The sequence below is a fragment of the Poecilia latipinna genome, unplaced genomic scaffold, assembly GCF_001443285.1.
Source record: "Poecilia latipinna isolate Pla-1442-1.1 unplaced genomic scaffold, P_latipinna-1.0 Scaffold462, whole genome shotgun sequence".
NCBI classification, from domain to species: Eukaryota; Metazoa; Chordata; class Actinopteri; order Cyprinodontiformes; family Poeciliidae; genus Poecilia; species Poecilia latipinna.
The window spans coordinates 144,766-167,742 of record NW_015113078.1 but is presented as its reverse complement, the minus strand read 5'-3'; the positions used below and the strand labels follow the sequence as shown (position 1 = coordinate 167,742).

Genomic DNA, 22,977 nt, shown 5'->3' with positions numbered 1-22,977 from the left:
GACGTTATAAGTGAAATATCATCTTTTATAAACATCAGTATTAAAGAATTATTGACTTAAAACACGGACAGCAGAGACTGGCTGGCTTGATGAAATGTTACTTTTCTTTTTGTCTTAGTTCATGTGTACTCAGGTATTTACACTACAAACTAAACAAAAATATTTGGTGTTTTTGCAGTGCAGAATCGATAAATCCAGAGAGAAACAACAGATTCAGTCAGAACGAGTTTATTTTCCTCTAAAAAACGTTATAAACAGAATTTATAAAGAATCAGTCGGATCATCAAGATTCAACCCAATCATTCAGGTTCTGATCAATAATCAATGATGATCCGGGTCAACAGTGAGTCCATCAGTACATGAGGTCGGCCGCGCCGCCGCTCAGCTCCACGTCTTTCTTCCCCTGGAACGGGAACTGGATCCCTGTGAGCCGGATCAGAACCAGGTTGAGTCCGTGGAGGATGAGGATGAGGAAGAAGATCCAGAAGCAGCGGTCGTAGCGCTCCGAGTGCGTCTGGAAAACAAAGTTCTCCTCCCTGAAGTTGGAGATGAGCTCAGAGAGGCGGTGGATCTTCACCTCAGAGGCAAACAGGATCAGAACCAGGCAGCTGGTCGCACCTGCAGGACCAACACAGGCAGCTGTTCAGAACCAGAACCAGAACCGGTCTGAGGCAGGATGTGGAGAAGTCAAAATCAGTTTGATGTTTCTGACTGGAGATGCACTGATATGAAACTTTGGGCCGATATTGGCATCCGATACTAATACTTTGGTTACTGATATATTATTATTTGTTTTCTGTTCCTTTCAACACTGTAAAAAATCAAACAGGTTATTAACTTTGCTTCTCTGCTTCAGTTAAACTCTGATCACCGTCACCAAACAAAAACCACAACCAACCTCCTCCAGAAACAAAGGCAACTGAATGTTGATGCTGATATTGACCTGCTGCTTGTCAGGTCACGCTCTTCAGAAAGCAACCCTGTCCGCCATGATGGACGTCAAAACGATCTACAACTAGCATTAATTCCTGTAAAGCCAGTCAAAACAGGCAGTTCATTGGCTAGTTTTGCTTTGATTTAGTTGATTTAATGTATAAATGGCCACCGGCTGCATAAACAGACAAGGATGCAAAAAAACTTGTCATTTTATCAGATTTTTTGATGAGGAAAGAAGATGGCGATCGATAGCAGCCATCAATCAGCAAACACTTTTTACAAAGTAAAGAGATAAACGTTCATATACTTCATAAATAAGGTTAGAAAGATGCAAAGGGAGAAGGCATGGGTCGGTTTGAGCTGGCTGTCTCCAACTTTACATGAACCCAACTGGGTGTGCTAGGTCCAAAAACAAGCTAGCTCAACCTGAACCAGTAGAATCCATGGCTAAACTGGGAAAAGAATCACAGTCACAGTACCAGTTCAATACTCCTGACCCTCACCTCCTACGTCTGCTGTGGCGCCTCAATATGATGATGTACCGCATGTTAATGCCAACCGCATGGTCGGCATTAACATGGCTGAATTTAGCGCTTTAGCGTTAGCTTTAGCTAAATGCCATGTTGGTTTAATGTGTTAGTTAGCGTGTCCAACCGATGTAGAACCTCATCAACACCAGGCTTTAATATCTGATGGTTCTCGTAGAACCATCAGTTACTGAGAACTTTAGAGACGTCTGGACCAATCAGAGGACAGTCCTCCCATCTAAGCCCCGCCCCCAGCCCTGTTTCCTGCCTCCTTTGTTCTGATCCGTCTCCTGCTTGCAGCTCCGGTTCTGTAATTGCTGCTGTTATCGTCCTCAGACCGACTGATCCATAATTAATCACTGAAGGCTTGATTAGAGCGCGTGTTCGCATCTGGAGGAGGCAGTTTGGTTCAGTTTGCTCCTCCGGTGTTCACCCCCTTACAGAGGCTTTCATTATTAGTTCATTTGTTTAGCAAAAAAAAGGAAACGGGCCCAAACTAAAGACATTCAAAAACAGATGATAAGTAGATTATAAAGTCCTTCTGTCACAAAGTCGTTTCTAAGGTTTTGAAACTTCTTTGAGCTGCAGGTAGAACCATCACAGCAGGACCATGATCCAAAGCACAGATCGCCTCTGAACCCCTCAAAAAACCAAAGTGGACTTTTAGAAGTGGCTCAGTCAAAGTCCAAACATTTCTAAACTTTCCAAAATAATTATTAATTACATGATTTATGATTTAATAAGGGAGGCCAATTCTTTGTATTATTATTATTATTATTATTATTATTATAGTGTTATTAGACAGATTTAGTGACATTTAACTGTACATTTAAAATGGACACATTGAGCAAAATTTTGTTGCAGTTTCCAATAATTATGAAATAAATGCATAATTAAATAAGAAGTCTCAATATAAATAATAGGTAAATACTGTTCATTTTAAAAATGAATTTTCTTTATTTTTCTATTTGGTGTTTTTTTCTTCCTTCCTGTGTGGCCCCGGAGCCTCGTCGGTCCCTTAACAATGAAATCCTCATTCAATCCTGAATATTTACATTTCCTCAGGAAAATTGTCTGATACAAACATATGTTTGAAAAAAATGTAATTACTGTTGTTGATTTAATTATTTAATGGAAAGGACCCAAAATAAACCCGGTTGTTGTTCTGCTGTTGGTGGAGCAGTGAGTGGGCCTCACAGCAGACGCAGGTCCACAGGTAAAGTCCCATGGGGCCTTGCAGCGTCTCGTAGGGCCGGCCGAAGGCGTTGAAGAAGAAGAAGCCGGAGGCCACGGAGGAGAAGAGGACCACGACGCTGCAGAGGAAGATGATGGTGACGTGGAGGCCGACCGGGATCCCACCCAGCAGGTCTGGGAAGACTGGAGGAGGAGGAGACATGGAGGTTACAACATGGTAACAGTATGATTTGATTAAAAATACTTTATTTATCCCAAAGGGAAGTAAATGTCATGACATTCAAGTTTCTTCAGAGTCATTGTAGATGTTAGTTCAACGTGTCAAACTGAAGGTGCGGGGGCCAAATCCGGCACGCCAAAGCTGTTTATCCTTCCAGACATCCTCATCCTCCTGCTACTCTCCAGTGATGCATTTCCTCCACTTGTCTCCAGCTTAACTTTGTTTGTCTCTGTTTTCTATATTTTTCTACACCTGGTTACAAATTCATAGAACTGGAACAATCGGCTGAGTTTTTTAAAATTCTCGTCTAAAAACTAAATATCAACAATACTCAATGGACACAGAAGCTCTGAGTTAAAAGACCAGAATGATTAATTCTGTAAATAGTGTAGATAATGCTGAAACAGTTGATCGTGATTCATTGATTATTGAAATAATCAACTTATTTTGTAGTTGATTACCTGGAGAACTGAGACTGAAAAAAGGCCAATAGCTGAGAGAACAACAGTCAGAGCCGTAAAACCAAAACTGTACAAAAAATGTAAACATTTTGCATTTTAGATGAAAAAAAAAATCTTTGTAAATCTATGTGGCAGTTTTAGCTTCAAATTCTGTGAATAAAATATTATATCAAGCACCTTTTTTATTCAGCTATAAATCAGTTAATCCATAAATAACCAACAGATCAGCCCAACATCTAACAGAGGTTAACTTTTCACATGCTGATGTTTGTTAAATGATCAAATTATATTTATGAAAATAGAGCTGTTATTATATTTCATGGAATAAAATGTTTATTTTCTTATTTTAAAAAATTAATTGGATATTTTTTTTATAACAGGCTTAGTTAAATTAAGTCTCTAGAGAAAATGGCAGCTTTTTATCTATTAATTTGCTATAAGAAATGAATAATTTGCGGCCCTGATTTTAATTGTTTTGAGAAAACTCCGATGATGACGTCATATTCGTGGGCGCTCGTGATCCCGCTGTTCGTCCTTCTGGACCGGTGACTGTCCTCATTACTGTCAGAGCGGTTCCGATCCGGCCCACTCAGCCGGAAAGCGTGTTAGTGACGGGTGGTCGCTCCATTAACTGGGACCAGTAGCCGCTCTGTTCTGGTCCAGTCTGGAGGAGGGAGAGGCGAGAACATCATGTTCCACAGAACCGGTCCGGATTCAGGTTCTACTTAATTCAGAGACAATAAGTTAATGTTTTCTGCAGCAGAACCAGAACCAGAACTCTGCAGAACCAAACAAGAGGAGCGGAAACCAGAATGTTTCAGTGACGGTGAAACTTCAATCTGGGTCAGAACCACATGAAAGACTGAACATTTTAATAAAACTTGTTTTGGTGGAGCTTCACATCTCGCTGGTTAAATCCATTTTATGTTCTGCGTCTTAGCGCCACCTTGTGGTCGGAACCGGCGGAGCAGTTCGGGTGTTTCGGTCCAGTTTCTGAACTTCAGTTTGGAGGAAAAAACTCCAGGGAATCTGTTGATCCTCTGGATGATTTTATTTTCTGTAAAATTACGCAGTTAGAAATGAACAGCAATAATTCAAGTTATTTAGCTTAATAAGAAAATAAATGGATTCGTTGTTCATGTTTTCACCACGTTATTATTGGTTTATAAATGTCACAGTTTTAAACAATGTTTAAAATTACCAAGTTAAATATTTAGGTAACTAAAAATTTAGTTAGCAAGCCAGTTTGGATTTAGGACGTTTGGAAATAAATATTAAAATTGAAGCTAAATCATATTTAAGTAACAAACTAAACATTTAGTTTTAACTAAATATGCACATTGCAACCTAAATATTTGGTTATCTAATTAAATAACTAGATTCAATTTAAATATTTTATTTTATTTTGCAAGTAAATTTGGATTTAAATACTTCAGTTGATGCTGAATATTTAGCTTTAAGTTAATTATTTTAACATGTTCAATTTAATTTCACCAAATATTTAGTTTGGAACTAAATATTTAAATTCAAGTTAAATAATTAGCCTTAACCAAATACTTATTTTAGAACCAAATATTTAGATTAGACTAACTTTAAAATAAGTCTAAATATTTAGTTGCAGATAAAATGTCTAGTTCGGAACTGAATATTCGTGATTTAGTTTGTGAAATTTAAAAATTAATAATTGTAAAAATGCGACTTTGAGAAATTAACTCATTTTTCTTATAACAGACTAAATAATCCAGATTATTGCTGTTTATTTTTGACTGTAACTTTACAAACGGAACTCCTTAATTTTCATGTTAGAATCAACATTGGTGCTTATTTTATAAAACCTGGGATCCAAGTTTCTGTTAAGTTCTTTACACCATCTAAACGGACCCTCCGGTTCCGACCCGTGGACCCCCGGTAGGACTCACATGAGAACCGGGACGGTCTGCCCCCCAGGCCGCACTGCTTCACCCTCTCCCCGTGGAACAGCCCGTAGCTCAGCTCCCCCAGAAACTGGTCCAGTTCGGCTCCGGTGGCGTTGACGAGCTCGGCTCCGGTTCGGCAGAGCACGACCCCGCGGAGCCAGTAGGGCAGCCCGGTGACGACGGCAGCCGAGAGGGCGCAGCAGAGGCTCAGGAGGCCCGCGGAGCAGAACAGAACCTGCTTCTGTCGGTTCGGCATGGTGATGGCGGAGGAAGAGGAGGAAGAGGAGGAGTCCAGATCAGGGTGGGGGGGACTCCATCAACCCGAACTGAACCGCAGGGACCAACAGCACCCAGGACTATCCCGACAGAACCGGTAGTCCATCAGAACTTTAACTGGACCAGATCGGATGACACCTCCTCTCCGCCGTCACCATGGCAACAGCGGGTCCAATTACCTCCGGAGCGGCGGAGGGGTCAGAGCTGTCCCGTAAAGTCTGACAGATGGCTCACTGTCCCGGTCCTGACCTTATACGGACTTCCGCTCTTTCAGCCTCATCAGAACCGAACTTTGGACCGCTGGTTGTATGGAGCCTTCAGGAATCTGGTTCCGATTAGTGAACCTTTTATGATGGTGATGATGATGATGATGAAGGGAACTGTAACCAGTGGCGCAAAAAGTGAGTATTAACGATATGCGATACATGGGGGCGCCGAGAGGGGGCGCCAGAACATTTGTTTTCTGTATTTAACGGCTGTTTGCGGTTTGAAGAGATTTAGATTATTTTATCTCATTGTCAATATCATCCTATAAACTGACACATTTACATAAAATGCATCATCCTGTTTTTTTTAAAGTTTTTTACGTTGTTTTGTTTTCTCTCTTTATAAATTTTTAATATTGTTTTAAAAGTTTTTATGCACTTTCTGCACAAGTTTTAAAATATTGTTCTGATCAATTCATAAAGTTTCAATTAGATTGCATAAATGTTCAGTTTGTGTGATCTCAGTTTCCACTTCCACATACGACTAACGGCTCTTTTCTGCAATTATGACAGTCAACCTTTGACCCTTTATGGGGTCAAAAGTCATCAGTTCGAAACCAGAACTTTACACGGTTCTGGTTCTGAACTCCAGGTGATCAGAACCAGAACCCCTGAGCCGTGACGTCTCTGCATTCGGCCAGCAGGGGGAGCTGTTACGTCACTTATTGAATCTGCCTGCATTTATCACGTGACCGTTTCAGAGCTACACCTCTCCAGCAGGTCCGATTCGGTCCGGACAGACGGAGCCGCAGCAGCAGAACTTTAGTCCTTCATCATGAGGTGAGTTTCCTATTGATCGATGATCTGCAGTAGCAGCAGTTCTGATCAGATGATCATTTATTGATCAGAAAACAAACTTGGACTTTCAGATGGAGTCTGAGTGAGAAGGTTCTAGTTGATCAGAGAACAGATGAATTGATCCGGAGACTCACAGAACCGGGTCATCAGAACATGTCTCTGGGTTAAAACATGAGCAGGGCCGGATTCAGAACCATTTGGGCCCTGGGCTGCAGCTGGAGCCGCTTTTGGTGCCCGACCCATGAATGATTCTTTTAGGAATACGGATAGATCGGATCCAATTGTGATCCAGACGTCCCTGTACGAGCGGGTGATATGGGATTAGAATTTCATCACAATATTTTGTGGGATTGTTGTTATAATGCTAAAAATTATGATGAAAAACTATTTATTCCATCTGTTTTAGGTAAATATGGCTGTGAACACGACAGAAAAAAGAAATACTGCTCTTGAAAAACGCTGTGATTTGGAATCAGCTTCAACAGGCCACTTACTTAAAGAAGTGGGATTTAAATAACCCAGATTAACTAAATTTGAGTTATTGGAACGAAATGGAGAAAATGGTAAAAATAACATTTCTGATAATGTCATTTAAAAAATATATTATTAATAAAATTTTATCAAGACATTGGTAAATCTGAAGTATTTTCACAATAAATGGTAAACAATATGATGTGATAAATGCCCATCCCTCTGTTCAGTTCTGGTCCGGTCTGGTCTGGTTGGTTCTGATCCGGTTGTCTCTGTGCCTCAGGGTTTTCCTCCTCTCTCTGCTGGTCCGGTTCGGTTGCGGCGCTCAGCTCCGGTCGGAGATGTACGGCAGCCTGGAGTCTCCAAACTTTCCTGACCCGTATCCCACAGACACCAGGCGGAACTGGACCATCAGCGTTCCGGACGGATTCCGGATCACATTGTTCTTCAGACACTTTGACCTGGAGCCGTCCTACCTGTGCGAGTACGACTTCGTCAAGGTAGGCTAGGAAGACCCGGAACTGGATCAGGGAGCGTCCTGGATCCGGCTGCCTTCCAGAGTCTGAATGGGAACCAAGTTAAATATCCTTAAATGTAGCTGCAGTCAGACTTCTGGGAACAGTTTGTGACTCCAAAGCGACCCACATGAAGAAGAAGAACGTAGCTGCCGCCCAGCAGCACTCTGGTTATGGGAATAAAGATGGCCGCCACCCAGCAGCGCTCTGGTTATGGGAATAAAGATGGCCACCACCCAGCAGCACTCTAGTTATGGGAATAAAGATGGCCGCCACCCAGCAGCGCTCTGGTTATGGGAATAAAGATGGCCGCCACCCAGCAGCGCTCTGTTTATGGGAATAAAGATGGCCGCCACCCATCAGCACTCTGTTTATGGAAGTAAAGATGGCCGCCACCCAGCACCGCTCTGGTTATGGGAGTAAAGATGGCTGCTGCCCAGCAGCGGTCTGATTATAGTAAAGATGGCCGCCCCCAGCTGAAGATGTGTTTATTATGTAAAATCAACTTTTTTGAGCTTTATGTTATGATGTTATCATCAAAAACAAACCTGGAGTGTTGCTTTGACTCCTTCATGCATGTTTGAGGAAGAATTTAATCTCCATGGCAACAAATCAGAGGCCCAAAAGGCCTGGGTGGACCCAGCTGGTTTTATACTGGTTGATACTGTTTGGTACTGGTTTTCACTGGTTTTATACTGGTTTGAACTTGAATTATATTCTTTTTTTTGCTGGTTTGTGTCTTTTTATAATGGTTTTAAACTGGTTGATACTAGTTTACACTGGTTTTGTACTAGTTTTCACTGGTTTATGCTCATCACCCAGGTTTTATACAAGTTTTTATTAGTTTGTTCTGGTTTGCGCTGAAATATACTGGATTATCTTGGTGTGTACTGGTGTGAGAGGGTTTACTGTTGCTGCTCTGAGTCTGAGGTGTGTGTTGCTGCAGATGCTAGGATTATCGGAGTGTGTGTCGGTGTGTATCGGCGCCCTGCGGTCCGTTGACCCTCCCAGTCTCGGAGGCAGATAAACAGCAGCTGAATGTAAACAGAGCTGCTGGTCTGTTTTCTCTCCCCAGTTTGGACTGAGCCCTGATGGACCCAGATCTCTGGGAGGTTAATGGTTCCAGTTTGACCCGTTTGAGGCCTGATGGAAGCTGCTGATGTTACACTTTGTTCTGACTTCAGATTACTTTGAGTCAGAATGTTGTGGTTCTGATCCAGATCTCTGGTTCTTCAGTCTGACATAGTTTCTCTGACCTGCTGCGTTGTTGTGCAGGTGGAGGCGGACGGAGAGGCGCTGGCTTTGTTCTGTGGGAAGGAGGAGACGGACACCGAGGCGGTACCGGCCCAGCGGGTCATCACCTCCCCCAGAAACACCCTCAGCATCCAGTTTGTGTCGGACTTCTCCAACGAGGAGCGGTTCTCTGGATTCGTGGCTCATTATAGCGCAGTGGGTGAGGAAACCCAGTCAAGCTGTCGGTTCCTGAAGTTCTGATTCAGGAACAGAACCCGATGGTTAGCATGTCGGATTAACATAAAAACATGCAGCAGCGTCTGAAAGCGGCGATGAACCCTGACATGTTCAGACCAGTTTTAGATGGTGATTTATACCATTTAGATACAACACTGACATTAAAGAACCAAAGCTGTTAAAACAAATTGGTTACATATGGATTGTTTTGAGAGCCTCCTCCTTGTGACACAAGGTTGAATTAAGCACTTTAGCATTAGCTTCCACTAAAGACTATGTTTATGACTAGTGCTTTAGCGTTAGCTTAAGCTAAATACAGCGCGTTAGCATCAGTGTAGCTGATATATAATTAGTGCTTTGGGGTTAGCACTGCTAACATGTTAGTTAGTGGTGATTTTCTGATTTTCCCAGTCTTATGGTCATTTTAGATCAAAATAAAATTCTTTGGCCACAGAGGAGAAAATTTCCACCAAAACCTCAGAGATTTTCTACATTAGTTTCACATCTTCACAAACAAAAAACTCAGTCCTGTCTGAAGTCCAAAAGTCAAGAAATTACATAATTTTCCATGATTAAAATCATGAATTTCTGATATTGAAACTGAGATATTTTCTGAATGGTGAGGTAGCAGCACCTGGACGGGCCTCCTCCTGCTGCACACCAGAGCCTGAACTCTGACCTTTCTTCTTCTTCTGCAGATATAGACGAGTGCAGCGAACCCGGAGACGAGGATCCGCTCTGCGATCATTTCTGCCACAATTTCATCGGGGGATACTACTGCTCCTGTCGCTATGGTTACCAGCTGCACACAGACAACCACACCTGCAGAGGTGAGTGTGTCGGCGCCCCCTGGAGGCCCACCTTCATAACAAGACATTTTCCAATATTACAAGTTAAATAATCTGCCAATGGAACTGGAACTTTTTCATCAATATTAATAAATTATTGACTCAAAATAAGCTCCTATTCTTTCCTGAAAAGTTACTGGTAAGTGAGTTTTGTCTTACTTAAAGTGTACGAAGATATTTGCACTAGAAATGAGACAAAGTTATTGGTAAGATTTAGTGTTTTTGCAGTGCAGTGAGTGTTGGTGTCTCTGATTCAGTCCTGAAACCAGCAGAACAACAGAGTTAAATTAACTCTGATCATTCATAACTCAGGAAACAAGTCAGCTGGTTTTCAACCAGTTAAACCATTATAACCAGTAAATATTCAGTTGATTTCACTGACACCAAAGCATCAGGGGCCTCAGGGGCCTCAGTGTGGCTGATAACAGCTGCTGATTGGTGGAAATGTTTACATGATGAAGATGTTTGAGTGTGGAGGAGGAAGCTCAGTGTGTGTGTGTGTGTGTGTGTGTGTGTGTGTGTGTGTGTGTGTGTGTGTGTGTGTGTGTGTGTCCAGTGGACTGCAGCGGTGTTGTGTTCAGGGAACGCTCCGGCGTTCTGAGCAGCGTTAACTTTCCGGCTCCGTATCCGAAGAGCTCTGACTGCTGGTACCGCATCGAGCTGGAGGCCGGGTTCAGGGTCCAGATGAACTTTGACCCCCGCTTTGACGTGGAGAGCCACCCAGACATCAGCTGCCCCTACGACCACCTGAAGGTGGGACAAACACACCCGGGTTACCATAGCTAACCAAAACTAACAAGAACTGAAACCGAGAAAACATTTTCATTAACTGAAATAAATAAACACGGTAATTAATTAGGAAAAACTCAAACTAATTGGAACTATATCATGTGTTTATAAAACTAATTAAAACATACTGAAACGATATCCTTTGTTTCTGTGTTCATGAATCTATTTATTAGCTTTTCAAACTGATGTGAAATAGATTTTTTACGTCAGCTGTTGGTAAATCGCGGTACTCCATGCTCCTCCTGGCAGCTACGCTATGCTAATCCGCAAAATGGTAAAGTTGGGAGGAAACTCCAGTCAGCTGGTTATTCAAGAATAATTGGATACATTTTCTGAAAATGGTTTCTTCTGTTGAGTGTTCATTAACCATTTCATGTATTCATAATCACATTACTTTGGTTCATTTTAGGTGCAGAATTCAAAAAGATAAAAGTATAAAATGTTAATAAAAACTAAATATTTAAAGTAATAATTAATAAAAACCAGCAAACACTCTAAAAGCTTATTAAAACTGAATTAGACAAAAAACACACATGTTTGCATTGCTGTCTTTGTGGGGACTTTCCATTGACTTCCACTCATTTTCTACATCCTAACCCGACTCTGACCCTAACGCTAACCAAAACTCAATGCACACCTTAGCCCTGAAGCTAACCCCTGACCCACAAACAGCATTTCCCCTCATGGGGACAAGGAAATGTCTCCACAAGGCTATAAGAACCTGGTTCACACACGCCGAGGTGATGACGGAGCGTGTGTGTGTGTGTGTGTGTGTGTGTGTGTCAGATCCAAGCAGGAAGCAGAGAGTTCGGCCCGTTCTGTGGCGATCGTTCTCCAGGAATCATCCGGACCGACAGCAACATCGTCTCCATCCAATTCCACAGCGATGATTCTGGAGAAAACCTCGGCTGGAGGCTGAGCTACTCCGCCACAGGTGAGACCACACAGGGGGCGGGGCTACAGGGCTGATGTGGAGAGAGAAATTAGGCTTTTATTTTGAAATTGCAGGAAGTCAGTGTCCAGTACCTGAGGCTGCGCCCAATGCAGTGATGGTTCCGATCCAATCAGAATACACCTTCAGGGACCATGTGGTGTTCAGCTGTCAGCCGGGGTTCATCCTGGTCCAGGTGAGGCTCCGATCTGCTGCTGGGAACTGGAACCAGTGACTGAACTGGGAGCAGCAGAGAGGCTCTGATTGGTCTACACAGGTTAGAGCAGAAAACACAGGAGAGAGTCTCTCGTTTTGTCTGACCCATTGGATTAAATTTGATTATCTTTACTTATTTTAGTTAATCAGCATAAAAAAAGAATCTCTTGAATTATACTCACATGGAGAAGTTCAACATTTGTGTTGAAGTTTTGGTTCTTGACTGTTAGGAATTCCTCAAATAGTTAGATGTTTATGTTAAGGCTCTTATTTTGAGGTGAGTATCAATATGGTCATAATTAGTGCTTCAACTTTTGCTAAATACCATGTTAGTGTAGCTTTTAGCTTTAACTGATGTTTATGATCTGTGCTTTAGGGTTGGTGCAGCTACGTTTTTAGTTAGCACTGCCCTCCATTGCATTTGGGCATTAAAGAAGGATTTTTAATAGAGAAATCATATTTTTGGTCATGTTGTGGCCCCAGCGGTTACAGGAAAGGCCTCACTGCTCCATGCTGTGATGTGTTGCAGGACGGTGGGACGTCGGATCGTCTCCAGCTGGAATGCCAGGCTGACGGCTCATGGAGCGGCCGTCCTCCTCACTGTGACAGTAAGACTCGGATCTGAGCTCAGAGCTGCTGACGGACATATTTCCTGTCCAAAAATGGAGACTCTGGAGTTTCACTCAGCAGATCTCCAGTTTCTTTATCTGTCATCTTGTTTTACACATTCAGATTTATTCATTGCAGATTATTACGTTAATGTGAAGCTGCATTGTTTCCAACATTTTATGGACCAAACTTCAGGCTCCTAAGTAGTAATTTGCTTCACCAGCTGACACCAGCAGGGGGTGCTGTTGTTTGGAAAAAAGGAGATTTTGTTTTTAAACAGTAGATCTCCGGTGTTGCACGGTTGGGACAATTTGCCAAAATCCATTTTCATCAACGTTTTTTTTTTTGCACCTTATTAAGAATGGGACTAGAAAAGATTGACGGAAATGACAAAATAACTTCCTCAATTTTGCAATAAAGTTTTTGCTTTTTAGAGGCTTGTGGCTTGAGGTGGTTTTTTGGATTCTCCAAAAAAAGAGTTATGCTCCATAGAAAAATGTGCAAATAGTGAACTGTGAACAGTAAATTGTAAAGTGGGTTCACCAGAAAGTTTCCAACAAAGATTTTTCAACTTTTTCTGAAGGAGATATGACTGCAGACATAAATAATCAATCCAGGGCAGAATTTTATCTCTACCGAAAAAGAAGTAGTATCTATTTTTGTTTCTAGAGTCATTACAACTAAGAGCAGCTTAAATAAGTAATAAACAAAGAACTCAATCTGGTGATCATCTGAAGCTCCCAGCCATAAAATTGATCAGATGCAGTTCCCTTCAGCTGCCACCAGGAGGCACCAGATTCAACTTTAAGCAATCTGAAACCCCCACTGATGAAGAGCAATCTGAGGCATTTCATTTCATTCTTGATTTATTTAAGCAAACATAATTAAAAAGCATTGCATACATATACTGAGAGAAAAAACAAACATGAAGTAAAAATGATTATGTTTCTGTTCGTTGTTACAATTAGGAGTTACACAGAATGTAACTTTTCTTACTGTATTTGAATATATCTGTTGTACTGAAATGTGTAAAATCTGAAGTATTACTGAGATAATTTTATCTAAGACATGTAACTGAGAGAAAGTTAAAGATTAAAGGTTCCAGATCTTCCTTCATCATCTGGAGTATTTATGTAAAAAAAAACAACAACTGTTAAATAAACTAAAACTAAAAAAGGTGACGGAGACGTTAACAGAAAATATTTAAAGTGTTTGCGGGACGTGGAAAACTACCAAATGAAATGAAGTGGATGCATAAAACCCATAAAAACATTCATTGACATCCTCAGGAACCTTCAGGAGTCCGACGTTTTCTTAAGCTCCTGTCTGCTGCAGGTAAGATACTGACTGCTGATAAACACCCCGCAGAACCCCCACCTTAAAAACCAGGACTGTCCCTTTAACACCTGGGCTACATTCCTGTTGATTGACCGTCCTGGAAGCTGATTGGTCGCTGACTCACGTCTGTTGCAGTGTTGGATTGTGGGATTCCTAAGAAGGTTGATGGAGCTGTTGTGATGTTTGGTCGCCATGACAACAGCACGCTGTTTGGAGCGACGCTTCGTTACGTCTGCGTGGAGGACGGCGTCCAGCTGAGCAACAGTAAGATGCTGATGATGTCATTGGGTCAATTAAGATTTTAATATTTAGTTTAATTAGTGATTATTTTTCATTTCTGTTTGTTTATTTCATTTTTATGTCTAAACAAACCAAAGATCTGATTTATTGATCATGTAAACCAAAGATCATGAAGCTTGAGTCGGTTTCTGTGCTGCAGCTTCGTTCAGGTGTGGCCCTGCAGGTGAGTGGGTGGATGCTGACGGAGGAACTGAACTTCCTGTCTGTCTGCCAGGTACGACTCCTCCATTAATCTGAAGATAAAAAACATATCAGACCCACATTTAGTTTTCATCAGCTGCTGACAGAAATAAAAACTAATGTATATAATGTGTTTTAGATGTGAGCTGAGTTACTGAAATACATGAACTCATTAATATTCTGATTTACTGAGTATTTACTTTTACTTTTTTTTTATCTGTCTGCCTGTTTGCGTTACCTGTCTGTTTTTTTCTCTCTCTGCTTACCGTATCTGTTTATCTGTTTACCTGAATGTTCCCTCATTTATTTTATTTTCTGTTTACTTGTTTCTTTACCTTTTTGTCTGTTTTCATGCCCGTTGTTTTTATGTCCTCCAGCCTGCGGCCTGCCTTCTCGCCCTCTCCCCCACCAGGTGAAGCGGATTGTGGGCGGTCGGAGCTCTGAGCCCGGTTTCTTCCCCTGGCAGGTTCTGCTCAGTGTGGAGGACCTGTCCCGGGTCCCTGAGGACCGCTGGTTTGGCTCCGGGGCCCTGCTGTCTCAGTCCTGGATCCTGACCGCCGCCCACGTCTTGCGGTCCCAGAGGAGGGACGCCACCGTCATCCCGGTGGTCCCGCATCACGTGAAGGTGGATGTTTGTCCCTGAATGTGAGGTTCATGCTGTCTTCGTGTCTCAGTCAGGACTTTCTGTCCCTCAGGTGTTCCTCGGGCTCCACAACCTCAGAGACAAACAGACGTCCACCGGTCGCTCCGTCGATCAGATTGTCCTCCATCCAGACTTTCAGCCCGACAACTACAACAACGACATCGCCCTGCTGAGACTGAGCGAGGCGGCGGAGTTTAACCGGCTGGTCCGGCCCGTCTGTCTGCCACCGGCTCACCGACAGGTGAGCAGGAGAATCCAGGTTTCAGGTTGTTGAAGACAGCTGGAGAGACGGACATGGGGTTACTGAGAGACAGGACGGGGACACTAAACATTAAGGGTGAGTGAAACATGGAGGGACACAAAGAGACACTAAGGCTGTTTTCCCTCCCGACACTCCGGTAGATTCAGCTTGATTTGGAACCAGAGTTGCGAGTGAAACCAACCAAACCCTTTGAGTAACCTGTTCCCCTCCTGGCCTGTGAGGGCGCTGCACCAAGAACCAGTGAAGGAAACGGCACAAAAACATCTGAAGACACTGAGAGCAACGTCCTTCTTCACCAAACGGAAACAAAATGGAGGTGGTTGGAAGATTTCATCTTGGAGCTTTGGCTAAAGACCACAACTCATTTTTTCTGCTAGCGCCAGGCTAGCACATTTGTTTTGGTTGCATTTACCCATAATGCCCTGCGCTGTAGTCCGCTTCCTGCTTTTGGAGTGGTCTCTGGTCCGCTTGCTGTTCACATATCCACTCGAACCGAACCAGAGTTCACTTCAACCGAAACCAGACGGAGGTTTGTAGGCGGAGTTCACTTTTTTGGTTCGATTAGCATTCACACCTGATACATTTGGTCCGCTTTAAACAGACCGGAGTTTGTTTCCCCTGTTAGTCCACATCTTTTCTCCAGATGTGAAAGCACTCCTGCAGAACTGTTCGGTTGGACCCAGACCCGCTTTCTGAGCTGCTTGCAAACCTACAGACCGGTCTTAATCCGAACCAACATGGAAACAAATACCTTTTTGAACTTACGAGCCACCGTAGCTGAGCATCATGGTAAAAATGAGCCCCTCAGTGTGGCTAATGCTGCTGCTGCAGGTGCTAACTGGACTGAAATTGGATAGATAGATTACATATATGTGCATAGATAAAAGACAGGAACCTTCTGTTTCAACCTCTGGTCTAACACATTTTAACACATTAGCTCATTAAGAAGTCTGACTAAAATAATAAAAACTTAAAAGAGTAAAAACCTATACATGTAAACACAATCCTATAACATTTACACATTTGCACGTCTTCAAATGAAGACGTGCAAATGTCTTCATTTGAAGACATTAGTCTGTCAGACTAGGCAGACTAAAACACAGATGATGTTTTCCACCGCTGCTCCTCCTGGTTGATGATGTGATCTCTTCTTTTCTTCTGTCTCCACCAGGACCGTCCGTCCTCCCTCCTCCCCAACTCTCTGGGTCTAGTTGCTGGTTGGGGGATCTCCAACGCTTCCTCCAACTCGTCCCCACTGACCTCTGACCTCTTGCAGTACGTGAAGCTGCCAGTGGTCCCTCAGGATGAATGCCAGGCCAGCTACGCTTCCCGCTCCGTCCGCTACAACATCACAGACAACATGTTTTGCGCGGGTTTCTTCCAGGGCGGGCGGGACACCTGCCTGGGGGACAGCGGGGGGGCATTCGTGATGCAGGCGGGGCGGAGGTGGGCCGTGTTCGGCCTGGTGTCCTGGGCCGGACCCGAGGACTGCGGCAGCCAGAGGGTGTACGGCGTCTACACCCGGGTGGAGAAATACCTGGACTGGATTCAGAGCCATGTTCAGGCTGCCCCCTGGTGGTGAGGGAGAGACGCTGCGTCTCCCTGCAGAGACCTGCTGCTCTGCAACACGCAGAATCTGATCAGTTGGTCGATTTGTCAGGAATTTTCATGGATGGTTGAAAGTTCAGACTGTAAAACGATGACTGTGGTTTTACCTTCAGGTTTCACCATGTGAGCTCTTTAATCTGCATCAAATCAATTTAACTGCATGTTTAATTCAGAGTAGCATGTCGAACTTTCTCCACTTCTTTCAGAAATGCCAGACTATTATTTAAATTTATCAGTACGCTGCAAAATAACAAAACCTTACTCAATATCTTAATGTAGTTTCTTGTCCAAATATTTTGAATAAGACAAAATGAACGTACAAATAAAGTCAATTATTCTTAAGTATTGATAAAAACTAATAGTTCTAATAGGCAGATTATTTCAGTTAAGACATTTTTCCCACATTATAAATCACATAATCTCCCTGGGAACTAGTACTTTTAACACCCATCCATCCATTTTCTGTACACTCTTGACCCTTGTAGGGTCAGGAGGTGCTGGTGCCTCTCCAGATAACGTTCTGGGCGAGAGGCGGGGTCACCTGGACAGATCGCCAGTCTGTCGCAGGACACACAACACACCTAGGGAGTTTAGAGGCCAATTAACCTGATAGTCATGTTTTTGTCATGTGCAGCCTGTATTTTTAACAATATTAACATCATTGACTCACACAAGCTCTTATATTTTGCTGAAAAGTTACTTGTAAGTTAGTTTTGTTGTATTTCAAGCATATATGTTACTTATTGGGTACTGTTGGTCATCCTATTGGTTATTAACAGGTGAAGCAGAAAGTAAACATCACTTTAATGGGAAACTGATTCCATCAGAAACATTCATCTGATTCTAAGGATAAATTAAAATATTTTATCCTTTAGTTGTTTTAGTGAAATAATCTTCCTCCTGGTTCTCCAAACTGAGCATGCTCAGACTGCTGTAAGACCACAAAGACTTTACACCGGGTTATTTTTGACTGCTAAGAAATACACTCCTTAAACAGTAAAGACTCTTTATCATTCAGATGAAGATGGATCAGACGAACGGAACAAGATCCAGATCAAACATTACAGCCAAAAATAAAACTTTAACTTCCTGTTGTCAGAAAAACGTCTGATCAAATATCTCATCTCATTAGAATTTCTTTAATCATCACGTTGCATTAACTGCACTCCTGAATATATATCATTCATACTGTGCACTGTTTTATGTTTGTACAATATTATCTGGATCGAAATAAACTATTTTAAATCAATAGGAAATAAGTATTTAAAAGTCTATTCTTTGGGTGGGAGGACATTAGAACTGGGTGATGTTCTCTATCTTCCTGGTTTTAGTCAGAAAGTCAGGTTTGTCAGCAGAACATCCACTGAGCTGGACTCTGTAGCCTCAGTCAGGATCTCCTTGTTGTGGAAGTCCAGAGGAAGTCGACTCTCATCCAAGCCATCAAAGATGAACAGAACCTGGAAGTGTTCAAAGCTGCAGATTCCTTTGGTTTCAGTGAAGAAGTGATGAATCAGTCCCACCAAGCTGAACTTTTCCCGTTCCAGCACATTCAGCTCTCTGAAGGTGAATGGAAATATGAACTGGATGTTCTGGTGTTTTTATTTCCCCAATACCAGCCACTCCCTTTGTCATCAATGTTCTGACTGGTTGATCTCTGATTGTTGTTTCTGGTCTGAATGGTTTCCTGGATGCTGTTTCAATCTGTCTGACCTCATGTTCATCGTTGACCTCTCCTGTTTCTCCCTTTGTGATGTAGAGTCCAACCCATCTGCTTCAGATGGATCCATCTTCACGTTTCATCACTGCAAGGGGAAAAAAACCCTACAGAATTAATTGTAAGTTTTTCAAATATCAATTATTTCACTCATTTGAAGGTCATTTGAATAAAATTACCTCAATACCACTTTTATTTAATATTTTTTCTAATCAGTAAAATGACATTAAATGTGTTATTCCTATCTGTAAAGATCAATTTATGCGTTACAGATATGAAATGGTAGAACCCTATGATACAGACATATACTTCAATTTCATGACAGAAAACAGTTTCTGATATAAAATCACAATTTATAATGAAAATATAAAAATATACAGATGTAATGTAAAATGTTGCTTTGTATGGGTCGAGTCACTGAGGCAGCAGTCTAACCAGAGGCCCAGACTTCCCTGGACCATCTCCTCCAGACCATAAGACATTCCCAGCAGTGGAACATCATCCCTCCAGTGTGTCCTGGGTTTTCCTCTGCGTCTGCCAAATGACCGAGTTTCTATCTCTCAGGGAGAACCCAGACACCCTCTGGTGGAAACTCATTTTGGTTGCCAGTATCTGTGGCCTCGTTCTTTCAGCCATTACCCAAAGCTCATGACCTTAGATGAGGGTAGGAACGTAGATGGGAGGTTTGCCTTTGGACTCAGCTCTTTCTTCACCATTTTAGATCAATACAGCGCCCGCTTCACTGCAGACGCTGCACCATGTAACGGAAAATTTTAAAATGTGCTCCTCATCCCTCTTCTGCCTTCGGTTATCTGCATAATCTTATTATGAAATTGGTCAAGCTGGTCTCATATTGACCTCTACAACAGCAAGGGAGAGGTCCTTGATCCTGGAGATTGTTTCTTCCCCAACCAAGAACTTATCTGCCTTCTTTAGCATAAAAAACAAACCCCTATCCTTAACAATAGACAAATGACCAGACCATCTGTGTTGGGCTCCACAGAGTCCCTGGTACATAACAATCAGGGAGTCACACCTCTAGTCCAATCAAGTTTCTCTTCTCTGACCAGAACCTATAAAAGGAAACCAGATCCACTGTTGGTCAGAGCAGACTTGACAGACCCCTTGACTCTGTATTACTGTTCTCAGCTTGACATGTTTTAATACATTTCTTATTTCTTCTTATCCAGACTCTTGCTAAAGTAATTTTTTCCATTACAACCAATTCGCCTGTCGATCTCCATTTTTCCCTCATTCGTGAGCAAAATCCCTGCAAAGAGCAGAGACGTGATCCTAAAGTCACCAAAATGGATCACCTGGGTATTCTGTCCTTATAGGTTATGAACAGAATCAGTGACAAATGGTAACGTTGGCAGAGTCCAACTCTATAGGCAAGGACCGGTGTCAGACTCTCACACCTGTCAGACAGGGACCTAACAGGCCCCAAAGATGACATTTAACTTAAAGCATCATCATTTCCTAATGTGTGGATCAGTTGTTGGTATTTTTCAGAGGTCACAATAACTGTTCTGGGAATTTAAACATTGCAAAGAAATAGAAAGGTTTGATGACAGCTCCAAATATCAGATAGTTTGCACCAAAAATAAAATCAGTCAGCACTAATGGCTCCAAACAATATGGAGCCATATCAACCATGATAACCCTGCAGCCCTCTATCCAGTTCTCATGGTTCACAAATCTGCCATCATCTAGGAAGGAGCCTGCTTTACGTTTCCAGGTTGTCCATTGAATAACCTTGAAGCCAAATGAAAGCCCTTTTCTCTGGGCTCCGTCAATGTCTCCAACTCCAGAGTGTTGCTTCAACCTCACCAACTTCATCCAGTCTGACCGCATGATGTTTCAGCCACATAGGGGCCATAACAGAAACGTACCTCTGATTAGTAGACTGATCATCTTCAGGTCCAGAATCCTCTGGAGGTTCAGAGATGCTCTGATGATGAGGTAAAGGTTCAGATCCCAGCAGGGTGTCAGGTTCTGGTCCCAGCTTTGATCCAGATCCACATCCTGATAAAGTCTCAGATGGAGGTCCAGGTTCAGACTTGGGTTCAAACCCAGATGGTGCCTCAGCATCTGGTACTGATCCAGGTTCATAAACTGATTTGGTTTCTGACCCAGGTACCAGTTCAGAGTTGGGTTTGTATTCGGACACCGTCTCTGGTTCAGGCTGAGGTTCAGGGGAGTCTGGAATGCTACTGTAAAAATATATTTAAGAAAAAGGGGAAATGTTTTAGGGTTATCAGCTGCAGTTATGTTTTTATTAAACTAATCATTTCCCTTTCTCAGCTCTCACCATGAAATTTCAGACATATGAGGAATATAAGACAAACTTACCTTTGATTAGCAGAGCGATTATCTTCAGGTTCAGGAAACTCTGGAGGTTCAGCGATGGTCTGAGGTAAAGGTTCAAATCTGACCAGAGTCTCAGATCCAGGTACTGGTACTGATTCAGGTTCATAAACTGATTTGGTTTCTGATCCAGCTCCAGAGTTGGGTTTGTATTCTGATTGTGTCTCTGGTTCCTGTGTGAGGCTGGAAAAGTGTGCAAGAAAATAAATGTTTTCAGAAATGTGTTCGACGTTCTGATATATCAGAAACATACCTTTGATTGGTAGACTGATCATCTTCAGGTCCAGAATCCTCTGGAGGTTCAGAGACGGTCTGAGGATGAAGTAAAGGTTCAGATCCCAGCAGGGTCTCAGGTTCTGGTTCCAGCTCTGATCCAGATCCTGATAAGGTCTCAGATGGAGGGTCAGGTTCAGACTTGGGTTCAAACCCTGATGTTTCCTCAGCATCTGGTACTGATCCAGGTTCATTAACTGATTTGGTTTCTGATCCAGACAAAAGGTCAGCGTTGGGTTCGTATCCAGTCTCAGGTCCAGGTTGAGGTTCAGGGAAGTCTGGTTTCTGTGTGCTGCTAGAAAAACATGGTTAAAAAGAAAAGGTAAATGTTTTCAGGTCAACAACTGTAGTTAGTATGAAATGCACCCTAGTTTACATTAATTATTCCCATTTCTCAGCTCTCACCATGAAATTTCAGACATATGAGGAATATAAGACAAACTTACCTTTGATTGGCAGAGCGATCATCTTCAGGTCCAGAATCCTCTGGAGGTTCAGCGATGGTCTGAGGTAAAGGTTCAAATCTGACCAGAGTCTCAGATCCAGGTACTGGTACTGATTCAGGTTCATAAACTGATTTGGTTTCTGATCCGGATACAAGTTCAGATTTTGTTTCAAATCCTAACAGGGTGTCAGGTTCTGGTTCCAGTTCTGATCCACATCCTGATAAGGCCTCAGATGGAGGTTCAGGTTCAGAGTTGAGTCCATATCCTGATAGATTCTCAGGTTCTGGTTCTGGTTCATAAACTGAAATGGTTTCTGATCCAGAGATGGGTTCGTATTCTGACACCGTCTCTGGTCCAGTTACAGGCTGGGCTTCAGGTGAGTCTGGTCTCTGTGTGCTGCGAGAAAAATATATCCACGAACAAAAAGGGAAAAGTTTGCAGGTTAACATTGTCTGTAGTTGTGGTGAAATTTCTGTTTATTTTTATTTTCAACAACTGACCAGCTGTTTTGCTGTGAATTTGCCCTTACTATGAAATTTGCTATTCTTAATTTTGTTTGTATTAGTTTTGTATATATACTGCATTTTTGCAGGAAATGCACATTTTTCTACGTTTTGGTAATTTTTCACTTTTTCCATTTTCTTGATGATCTTTCTGTTTTCATTCATTCAACAGATCAGCATTCACACTGCTGTTTCACACAGAACTGCGTTTTCTCTAGTTTCTCTTTCTAAGCTCTCATTGTGATATTTCAGAAATGTTGGGGACATTTATATGAGTCTGAATACATTCACAGGATGTTGTGGATTAATAAAGAGTGGTACTTAAGCTGATAGTTTTTAAAGTTTTGGAAAAACAATACAAAATGAACAGTTGAGGATTCAATCTTTCCTAGATGATAAATAGTGGATGATCATGAACTGGAGAAAAGCTGAAAGCGTACCAGAAAGAGCAACACCAAGTCAGACATGTTGGGATGGGATGTTGGTCCTCTGAACTGTAACAACAAAAGCAAAAACAGAAACGCTGAAGATGCAGTGATGCCCATACTGAGCTCAGCCAGTCAGAGACGCTGGTCTCACCTTTGACCTCTGCTCCGTCTCTTCTGCTCTCTGAGCAGAGGAACCCTCTCATTCACATCCTGATCCTGATCCATTCTGCTGAATCCACATCAGCTCACACTGCCTTCACCTGCAGAGGAAACAGACAGATTGTTGGGATTCATCTGACGCGGTAAATGTTGGTTCTTATTCTCTGATTCACCTCAGGGTCAGGAGGTTCAGTTTCCTCAGAGCTTAAACTGACTGGATGAGAAACATGATTCTGGAGTTGGAATAACAGAAACAGTTTTACTTGGCTTAATACAATAGTCACTGAGTGAATATTATTAGGATTCATGTAAT

General features: G+C 42.4%; 3 protein-coding genes across 3 annotated transcripts in view; 1 reads left to right on the top strand and 2 right to left on the bottom strand.

The window, feature by feature from the left end:
• Nucleotides 1-239: 239 nt before the first annotated feature.
• Nucleotides 240-6,064, bottom strand: clrn1 (clarin 1). The gene is made up of 3 exons (XM_015039087.1): nucleotides 5,258-6,064; nucleotides 2,661-2,840; nucleotides 240-618 (listed from the first exon to the last, which is right to left on the bottom strand). The coding sequence occupies exons 1-3, from the start codon at nucleotides 5,508-5,510 to the stop codon at nucleotides 353-355; spliced, it is 699 nt and encodes a 232-aa protein (XP_014894573.1). The 5' UTR covers nucleotides 5,511-6,064; the 3' UTR covers nucleotides 240-352.
• Nucleotides 6,065-6,196: 132 nt separating this feature from the next.
• On the top strand, nucleotides 6,197-18,230 carry masp1 (MBL associated serine protease 1). The gene is made up of 13 exons (XM_015039081.1): nucleotides 6,197-6,576; nucleotides 7,349-7,565; nucleotides 8,856-9,033; nucleotides 9,749-9,880; nucleotides 10,455-10,651; nucleotides 11,474-11,621; nucleotides 11,696-11,814; nucleotides 12,364-12,442; nucleotides 13,917-14,045; nucleotides 14,221-14,295; nucleotides 14,639-14,886; nucleotides 14,957-15,145; nucleotides 16,338-18,230. Exons 1-13 carry the CDS (start codon nucleotides 6,572-6,574, stop codon nucleotides 16,746-16,748), a joined length of 2,127 nt encoding a protein of 708 aa, XP_014894567.1. The 5' UTR covers nucleotides 6,197-6,571; the 3' UTR covers nucleotides 16,749-18,230.
• Nucleotides 17,954-22,977, bottom strand: part of LOC106951498 (E3 ubiquitin-protein ligase RNF12-B-like) — a 10,052-nt gene continuing 5,028 nt past the window's right edge. The window contains exons 2-7 of the mRNA XM_015039086.1: nucleotides 22,657-22,765; nucleotides 22,518-22,571; nucleotides 21,575-21,970; nucleotides 21,109-21,423; nucleotides 20,381-20,701; nucleotides 17,954-18,576 (exon numbers count right to left, since the gene is read on the bottom strand). Of these exons, the coding sequence (XP_014894572.1) occupies nucleotides 18,564-18,576; nucleotides 20,381-20,701; nucleotides 21,109-21,423; nucleotides 21,575-21,970; nucleotides 22,518-22,571; nucleotides 22,657-22,730 (1,173 nt within the window). The 5' untranslated portion in view covers nucleotides 22,731-22,765 and the 3' untranslated portion in view covers nucleotides 17,954-18,563. The remainder of the gene's footprint in view (nucleotides 18,577-20,380; nucleotides 20,702-21,108; nucleotides 21,424-21,574; nucleotides 21,971-22,517; nucleotides 22,572-22,656; nucleotides 22,766-22,977) is intronic.